This window comes from Entelurus aequoreus, linkage group LG18 (assembly GCF_033978785.1).
Source record: "Entelurus aequoreus isolate RoL-2023_Sb linkage group LG18, RoL_Eaeq_v1.1, whole genome shotgun sequence".
NCBI lineage: Eukaryota > Metazoa > Chordata > Actinopteri > Syngnathiformes > Syngnathidae > Entelurus > Entelurus aequoreus.
Window position 1 is genome coordinate 16,309,131 of NC_084748.1, and position 10,000 is coordinate 16,319,130.

The window sequence follows — 10,000 nt, forward strand, 5'->3', positions numbered from 1 at the left end:
CCAAAGACTATAAAATTGGGACCCATTACCTCCCTGCTTGGCACTCAGCATCAAGGGTTGGAATTGGGGGTTAAATCACCAAAAATGATTCCCGGGCGCGGCCACTGCTGCTGCTCACTGCTCCCCTCACCTCCCAGGGTGTGATCAAGGGTGATGGGTCAAATGCAGAGAATAATTTCGCCATATCTAGTGTGTGTGTGACAATCATTGGTACTTTAACTTTAACTTTAACTAATGCTACATGCTAAAAGGTAGAAATCAATGTGTCGGCCATATGTTGGTGATGTAAGTCTTGCTGCCTCCTGCTGTGCACTGACTGCCATAATCATATCAGCTGGACTTAACGAGTGCTAAGTCGCTCGTTTGTCTCCACCGGCGGTCACAACAAATTACGACTTGGGTACGATTACCTGTTTGCTGGTTGATGGCGAACAAGGCGGACATGTCGCCAGGAAGGATGGCGTAGGTGACGCAACCAAAGCGTCCGGAGTCGGCGTCGGTGGCGACGACGTTGAGGATTTCGGCGCCGGGCTGAGCGTGGCTGCTGATGCTGCTGGCGTAGTCCTCAGGGTTGAACACCGGCGCGTTATCGTTGAGGTCTTCGATGTGCACGTGTACGTAGGTTTGTGCGCTCAGACCTCCCTGACCAGCAGAAAGTGAGAAATTCGCAATTTCACGAGTTGCTTTATCTAGCAAATAAACAGACCCTTGTAGCATATCTATTTGTAAATGTATTACTTTTTATACATTTAATTTGTAAATAGATCTATTTCAGTCTGCAGAATTATTGGGGCCTTTTTAGAGATTGTTGTGGCCTAAAATGCCTTGAATCTGCGGCAGCTTTTTCAGAAAATTGGGCCAAAAGTTGCAATGTTTTGAGTTCTTTTTTTTTTTTTTCAATAACATTGAATCAACTTGTGGTTTTGTGAAGTTGTTATCAATGTTTGAAATGTTCCTTGTAGCCTTAACCTCAAAAAGCACAAGATTTCAACAACAAATAATGAAGTTTTATGCATTTTATACCACGCAGGTTGAAAAGTAGACACTAGATGGCAGTAAAAGCAGATATTCATTGTCATTCATTGACATCACCAAAGAAATACCACATTTCTGTCAAAAATAATTTAGGCTGACAAAGCCAACATTCATATTTTTCTAAGATGCGAGCACAAATTAGTTGTCAACAAACCAAACATTGACGATCGTCAAAGAACCAAATGTACTAATTTTCGTAAACTGCAGATACATTTTAGTCTTGAGTTAACCTAAGCTACATAGTTTTAGAAATGCCACAGACCATTTTAAATATTTTTCAAAAACGACAATACATTTTTCAATAAACCTTACAAATATAACAATGAACAACAATATAGTTTTTGTACACGTCGTATACAAATAAACTTCAATGAACTTACGTACTGTGTATGTTTTCGTAGAATTCGAGAACAAATTAGAGTCTTCAACCAAACAAAGGTACCCGTTTTTTTAAACATTGACAATGATTTTGATTATTTGATGAACCAAATGTACTAATTGTCGTAAACAATTTTGAGTCTTCAATAAAGCTGACATCTATATTTTTAAAGACAATACATTTTTTAATAAACCTTACAAAAGGTGTTACAAATACAGTTTGGTTTTAGACAAACTTAATGTTTTTGTACACACCGTATACAATTTAGACATACTGCACACATTTTCGTAGAATTTGTGAACAACAAACCTGACATTTGATGAACCAAATGGTACTCATTGTCGTAAACAGCAGATACATTTTAGTCATCTTCTAACCCCACGTACATGTTTTCGGAAACACCAAAGACAAAAATTCAATAAAACTTTCATGAAGTACACATCATATACAATTTAGACTTCCATGAAGCTAAAGTACGTGTTTTCATTAAATTCGAGAACAAGTTAGTCTTCAACAAACCAGACATACTACATTTTAGTGTACCGCTAATCTAACATACATGTTTTAGGAAACACCAAAGACAATTTTGAGTCGTAGATAAGTCTTTAACAAGGCTGACATGACCTTTTTGTACACGTATAAATTACGACTTCCATTAACCTAACCTAAATACTTTTCTCGTAAATTTACAACAAATTCATCTTTAACAAACTTAGGGTACGTGTTTGCATAAACATTGAAGATAGTATAGTCTTTCATGAAGCAAATGTACAAATGTTTTGTGCACGTCGTATAAAATTTTGACTTCCGTGAACCTAACGTACATATTTTCGTAAAATTTGAGGACAAATGAGTCTTTAAACATACTTAATGTACGTGTTTGTGGAAACATTGAGGACAATATAGTGACCTCAGAGACTGAAGGAAAACACAAAAGTTTTGATTACGAAAGACAGGAAGTAGTATACAATAGTCAACAATGACACATACCGGGTCCTCAGCTGTGACCAGGATGTCGTGGTGCGTCTGTCCCGCGTCTCTGTCGATGTCCTGGGAGACGCACAGATCTCCAGTCTGCGGGTTGATGTGGAAGAGAAGGTTTTGGTCCGACTGGTCGAAGCCATCAGACAAAGAGTAGACCAGCGTGCCGAAATCCGGACTGTCTGCATCTTCGGCCACAAGCTAGGAAAAAGAACGATCACGATAAATGTCGGATGACTTTAAAACCATGCGACAATAACGATGTATCGTTGGGAATCTGCATTAGGGTCAGGGTTTGAAGTGCCCCACCAAAGTCTGGTGTCATCAGTTGTCATAGCATATGCCACATTGTTATTGATGGAGCAGCATGAATTCTGCCTAGCAACAAGGACTTCCCAGTTATGTTACCAAATATGGTTCCAAGCCTGATAACGAGCTGGCTAACATCAATCAGTTGAACCTGTGTAGTGTTGATTATAGCAAAAAAAAGTTGAAAAAAATCCCAAGAACAAGAGACAAACCTTTCATCCGACCGAGCTACCTTTATGTCTGTGTTCGTTACAGAAGACGCACTTTACAGTCCGCAATAAAAGTGATAAAATCTGCTGAAAAAGAATGGTAATTGTTGAGAGTGTGAAGATAATCAAATATAATATTAGCAGTACCTCGGGATACCAGTAACACAGCTTCCGAATTTCTGGGGATGTGAGCTGTCTCTTGGCTAATTGTTGTCAAATTTTGGGTTATGAGCCTCCCCGCTGCTAGTTAGCGTAGCGAATGTCACAGTGAATTAGGGATGGGTAGCAAAGTAAAGTTAGACTCTGCTTTTCCAAAAATGCACTAGCTTGATGCTAACAAACATTGGCTTTGCTATTGACATGCTACTGATTAGCATTAGCCATTTTTGGCGATATCGACAATTCCAAATTTGGTAAGGAAAACTAAAATTAAGATGCATGATACAATCAAAAAGTAGGTGCGTAATAAGTACAATACTTATAGTATTAACACTTTTTGGGGCGCAACAAAAACCAAAACAACACTACTGCTATCTTCACGTCTTGGACTTGCAACTGTAATTGCAACTTAATGTCATATTTGAAAATTATAATATTTAAATAATAAAAACAAAATATAACAACTGGACATCAGTTTTAATAATCAGCAAATTTTTAAATGTTGCAATTAGAGATGTCCGATAATATCGGTCTGCCAATATTATCGGCCGATAAATGCGTTAAAATGTAATATCGGAAATTATCGGTATCGTTTTTTTTATTATCAGTATCGTTTTTTTTTTTTTTTTTAATTAAATCCACATAAAAAACACAAGATACACTTACAATTAGTGCACCAACCCACCCCATTTACACTCATTCACACTCATTCACACAAAAGGGTTGTTTCTTTCTGTTATTAATATTCTGGTTCCTACATTATATATAAATATATATCAATACAGTCTGCAAGGGATACAGTCCGTAAGCACACATGATTGTGCGTGCTGCTGGTCCACTAATAATACTAACCTTTAACAGTTAATTTTACAAATTTTCATTAATTACTAGTTTCTATGTAACTGTTTTTATATTGTTTTACTTTCTTTTTTATTCAAGAAAATGTTTTTAATTTATTTATCTTATTTGATTTGATTCATTTTTTTTAAAAAGTACCTTATCTTCACCATACCTGGTTGTCCAAAATAGGCATAGTAATGTGTTAATTCCACGACTGTATATATCGGTTGATATCGGTATCGGTTGATATCGGTATCGGTAATTAAAGAGTTGGACAATATCGGCATATCGGATATCGGCAAAAAGCCATTATCGGACATCCCTAGTTGCAATATTTAAAATTGTTATTATTATTTATCTATTAACACACACAAAAGTACAGAAAATTGGTACCGTTAAGGACTGGTATCGCTTCCTAGGTACCGGGACTTGGTACCCTGGAAGAAGAAGTGGATGATATTTATTATATTGGAGTAAGAAATCATCAAAAACATGACTGAGCGTGTCGCTAGCGAACTTGGTGAGGCAGTTGGAGCGTAGCAGAATTAGTCGACAACGCCCGCCGAGGACATTAAAGTAATATCTACTCGGTGGACATTTATCCATGAAAATATGGAGGAGCTGCTGATGGTGTGTTTGATGGCGAGGCAGCTGGAAGGCGATACAGTAGACGTAATTATTATTACATTACTTCATAAAACTACTGTATTGTTTGTACTACAGTCTATTGTATTGTTTTCATAGAATATTTTTAACATAAGTTAGTTTTCCTCTTTAAAAAAAGCATGATAAAATTGTACTGTCTTTGGATTCCAAGCAAATGGATTTCGGTTCATTTCAGAGGGCGCTGCTGTTTCGCAATACAAGTTTCACAAGTCGTGGTTATTACGTGTCTGTGAATCCACGTTCCAGGCGTGGATCGCTCGGTACCAGGCGACTTCTATGTGTTGCTCAAGTTCAAACGCAACACTGCTGTCTTTGTGCACAGGACTGAAGGCTGCTTTTGTGTTGCGGGACCGTTCTGCAAACACGCCAACACTTCAAACGGTCCAACAAATTAATACACAATAATACCATAATACAATTCCAATTTTCAAAACCAAACCCTGCCCAGCAACATTCAGAATAGCAGTCAACAGAGATGAAAATCTTTTTTAACCTTGAAAATCAGTTTTTGCCTTGAAAATCAGTTTTTGCTTTGAAAAATTTTTTTTTTTCCTTGAGAATCATTTTTTTACCTTGAAAATCTTTTTTTACCTTGAAAATACTTTTTTTTTTTTGTCCTGCCCAGCTTCTCAGGCAACTCATATAGCAGATGTAGATGCCCATATCGGCTGTTCAGATTTACTTTACAAAAGAGAAGTGTAGGATACTTCTCTTGTTGCCTTATTTGTATTTTGACTTTATTAAATGTATTTATATTATCATTTGGTGCAGCCGGGCCGGAGCAGGAGGGGATAGAAAGAGAGAAAAAGGAAGACAGAGGGGGGAATTGTGGGGACAAGAGGGGGATTAGACAGAGAGACAAAAACAACAACAGAGCAACATCAGCAAATACGACATGTACAAATATGATGGTAAAAGTAATAGCAAATAAGCAGTTAGCGAAAATAAAAAATAATACAGAAATGACAATGAGCATTATTACACTAAAAATGGAGCAATATGAATACCAATAGAAATAGTGCTATTGATAATAAACAATACCAATACTTTTCCTTTATTATCAACAATACAATTGTTCAAATGCAACAATACATATACGTAATGATAGCTTGAGATACGAAAGAATGCAGAAAAATGGAGGGGAAGAAAGAGAAGCAACCTACATTAACCTTGTAGATTGTTATAGTAACAATAGGTTAAGCTTTGTCAGTGTGCCATGTGTTATACCCAGTTTACCCTAGGGCAACAACGTTAATATATGTTTGATGAAACGTGATTATGTGCATGAGTGTATGTGTGCATATGTACTTGTATATGTACAGTATTTGTATATGTGTGCTTGTACAGTGAATGTATATGTACAGTATGTGTATATGTGTGCTTGTACAGTGAATGTATATGTACAGTATGTGTATATGTGTTTTTACAGTTAATGTATATGTATAGAATGTGTGTGTGTGTTTGTACAGTGAATGTATATGTACAGTATGTGTATACAGTATGTGTGTTTGTACAGTGAATGTATATGTACAGTATGTGTATATGTGTGTTTGTACAGTGAATGTATATGTACAGTATGTGTATATGTGTTTTTACAGTGAATGTATATGTACATTATATGTATGTGTGTGTTTGTACAGTGAATGTATATGTACAGTATGTGTACGTGTGTGTTTGTACAGTGAGTGTATATGTACAGTATGTGTATATGTATGTTTTTACAGTGAATGTATATGTACAGTATGTGTATACAGTATGTGCCTTGAAATTAATTTTTTGCCTTGAAAAAAATGTTTTGCCTTGAAAATCAACTTTTACCTTGAAAATAATTTTTTGCCTTGAAAATCAACTTTTACCTTGAAAATCAACTTTTACCTTGAAAATCATACTTTACCTTGAAAATAATTTTTTACCTTGAAAATCAACTTTTACCTTGAAAATCAACTTTTACCTTGAAAATCATACTTTACCTTGAAAATAATTTTTTATCTTGAAAATCATTTTTTACCTTGAAAATCATTTTTTACCTTGAAAATCAACTTTTACCTTGAAAATCAGTTTTTACCTTGAAAATCAGTTTTTACCTTGAAAATCATTTCTTTGCCTTGAAAATCAACTTTTATCTTAAAAATCAACTTTTATCTTGAAAATCATTTTTTACCTTGAAAATCATTTTTTACCTTGAAAATCATTTTTACCTTGAAAATCATTTTTTGCCTTGAAAATCAAGACACAAAACAATCCAAAAGTAGTCAACCAAAAATTAATAATATCAACAACAGTATCGATATTAATAAGAATTCCAACATAGCAGTGATTAGAAATCCTTCATTTACATTATCGTTGCAGCCATTTATAAAAAATAAAATAAAAACATTTAAAAAAAATGAACAATAGTGTCACTTGCATTGCATCTCATCAGCTTGACAACACATTGTGTCCAATATTTTCCACAAAGATAAAATAAGTCATATTTTAGGTTCATTTAATAGTTAAAACATGTGATTTTTTAGGTTTTTTTATTTTAAAAAAAACAAAACTTTCTCATTGTCATTATGGGTTATTATGTGTAGAATTTTGAGGACAAAAATTAACTTATGCCATTTTTGGAATAAGGCTGTAACATAACAAAATGTGGGAAAAGTTTAGCGCTGTGAATACGTTCCTGATGTATGTGTGGAGGGGGGCGTGGCCTGCGGGCCTGCAGCGAAGCGGGGTGTGCCAGGACCGGCCTCGAGGTCAGCGACAGGTGCATAGATGGCCCATCTGGGCCTTTTTATCTAATCACCTGTCACTCTGTATAAGCAGCAACCAGGAAGAGAGACGTTGTTGGAGCTGGGGGAGAGCGAGAGCACGACGAACATTCACAAAAAGACGATTGCTTAAAAACCAAATGAGACTTGTTTGGAAAAATAAAACTGTCTTGTAACAATGAAACGAGCTCGCCTGGAAATGCTTGGTGGTCTGGAGGCCCCACGTTGGGCGCCAAATTGTGGAAGTTGCCTTCCAGTGGGTCCTTCAGACCAGTGGTTCTCAAATGGGGGTACGCGTACCCCTGGGGGTACTTGAAGATATGCCAAGGGGTACGTGAGATTTTTTTAAAATGTCTGTCAAAAACAACTGTGAAAAGAAATGCAACAAAGCAATATTCAGTGTTGACAGCTAGATTTTTTGTGGACATGTTCCATAAATATTGATGTTAAAGATTTCTTTTTTTGTGAAGAAATGTTTAGAATTAAGTTCATGAATCCAGATGGATCTCTATTACAATCCCCAAAGAGGGCACTTTAAGTTGATGATTACTTCTATGTGTAGAAATCTTTATTTATAATTGAATCACTTGTTTATTTTTCAACAAGTTTTTAGTTATTTTTATATATTTTTTTCCAAATAGTTCAAGAAAGACCACAACAAATGAGCAATATTTTGCACTGTTATACAATTTAATAAATCAGAAACTGATGACATAGTGCTGTATTTTACTTCTTTATCTCTTTTTTTCAACCAAAGATGCTTTGCTCTGATTAGGGGGTACTTGAATTTAAAAACATTTTCACAGGGGGTACATCACTGAAAAAAGGTTGAGAACTATTGCTTCAGACCACCAAGCATTTCCAGGCGAGCCCGTTTCATTGTTACAAGACAGTTTTATTTTTTCTAAACAAGTCTCTTAGTGCTTTTCAGCAATCGTCTTTTTGTGAATGTTCGTCGTGCTCTCGCTCTCCCCCAGCTCCAACAACGTCTCTCCTCCTGGTTGCTGCTTATACAGAGCTACAGGTGATTAGATAACAAGGCCCAGGTGGGCCATCTACGCACCTGTCACTGACTTCGAGGCTGGTCCTGGCACACCCCGCTTCGCTGCAGGTCCGCAGGCCACGCCCCCCTCCACAGTATGTTTTTACACTTGAATTAAAATCATCACCAAGCATCGATAATCAGGCTGCGGTAAATTACGGATTTAAAAAATATCAGATTTGAAAGTGCTTAGTAAAGTTTGACAAAAAGTTTAAGAGGTAATAAGTAGATCAATAAACAGTGGATAAAATAACAACAATTGTTGTAAGGGGAGGGCGGATAGATCCATAAACTGGTGGTGTCGACACCAGGGGTAGTATCCCTATATGATCGATACTAAAGGGGATTGGTAGATGGATTTTTTTTTTTTCCAGCAAAATAATTTTGTTGTTTTTGTTAATGCTTGCATTGACAAATTAACACAGACTTAAAAGAGTATTGTATGTCATAAAACACAATAAGGAAGTAGTTGAAACTAGGGATGTCCGATAATGGCTTTTTTGCCGATATCCCGATATTGTCCAACTCTTAATTACCGATACCGATATCAACCGATACCGATATATACAGTCGTGAAATTAACACATTATTATGCCTAATTTGGACAACCAGGTATGGTGAAAATAAGGTCCTTTTTTAAAAAATGTATTAAATAAAATCAGATAAATAAATTAAAAACATTTTCTTGAATAAAAAAGAAAGTAAAACAATATAAAAACAGTTACATAGAAACTAGTAATTAATGAAAATGACTCAAATGAACTGTTAAAGGTTAGTACTATTAGTGGACCAGCAGCACGCACAATCATGTGTGCTTACCGACTGTATCCCTTGCAGACTGTATTGATATATATTGATATATAATGTAGGAACCAGAATATTAATAACAGAAAGAAACAACCCTTTTGTGTGAATGAGTGTAAATGGGGGAGGGAGGTTTTTTGGGTTGGTGCACTAATTGTAAGTGTATCTTGTGTTTTTATGTTGATTTAATAAAAAATTTTAAAAAATTTAAAAAAAAAACACAGATGAAAAACCGATACCGATAATTTCCGATATTACATTTTAAAGCATTTATCGGCCGATAATATCGGCAGAACGATATTATCGGACACCGTCAATAGCATTCACCATAAATTCATGAAACATTTGCAGTTAATACATGTGATCGGTATTGGTATCGACCGATCTCATTAATAGATGATTGGTATCGGAATCGGCAGCTCAAAACCCTTCTGAGAGGATCCTGACTGACATGTGTGACGTGTGTGTAGAATTGGAGCAAGACTGGCTGAAAAACATGGCTGCCATCTTGGGAATGTTTGGTGTCTGCTACTTACTCGTAAGAAGCAGCTCCCAGCTGGACTGTGCTCGGGGACGCTGGCGTTGTAGAGTCGCCGCGGGAACGCGGGCTCGTTGTCGTTGACGTCCTCCAGCAGCAGGGTGACGGTGGCGGTGGACGAGAGAGGCGGCTCCCCCAGGTCCTCCGCCAACACCAGAAACCACACCGGCGCCTGCGTCTCCCTGTCCAGGTCACCTGCTGTGCTGACCAGACCGGACCAGGTGTCAACGCTCACCAGGCTGTCCTGGTTGGACTTGAGGATGGAGTAGTTGATGTCTGCGTTAG

General features: G+C 36.7%; 2 protein-coding genes across 7 annotated transcripts in view; one reads left to right on the forward strand and one right to left on the reverse strand.

Annotated features, from left to right (window-relative positions):
• LOC133633868 (uncharacterized) overlaps positions 1-10,000 on the forward strand; it is a 174,155-nt gene that overhangs the window by 144,070 nt on the left and 20,085 nt on the right. The window lies entirely within an intron of this gene.
• The window catches only part of dchs2 (dachsous cadherin-related 2), a 62,842-nt gene that overhangs the window by 51,280 nt on the left and 1,562 nt on the right, over positions 1-10,000 (reverse strand). The window contains exons 1-3 of the mRNA XM_062026620.1: positions 9,714-10,000; positions 2,405-2,596; positions 411-642 (exon numbers count right to left, since the gene is read on the reverse strand). The exon at positions 9,714-10,000 is cut by the window's right edge and continues 1,562 nt beyond it. Of these exons, the coding sequence (XP_061882604.1) occupies positions 411-642; positions 2,405-2,596; positions 9,714-10,000 (711 nt within the window). The remainder of the gene's footprint in view (positions 1-410; positions 643-2,404; positions 2,597-9,713) is intronic.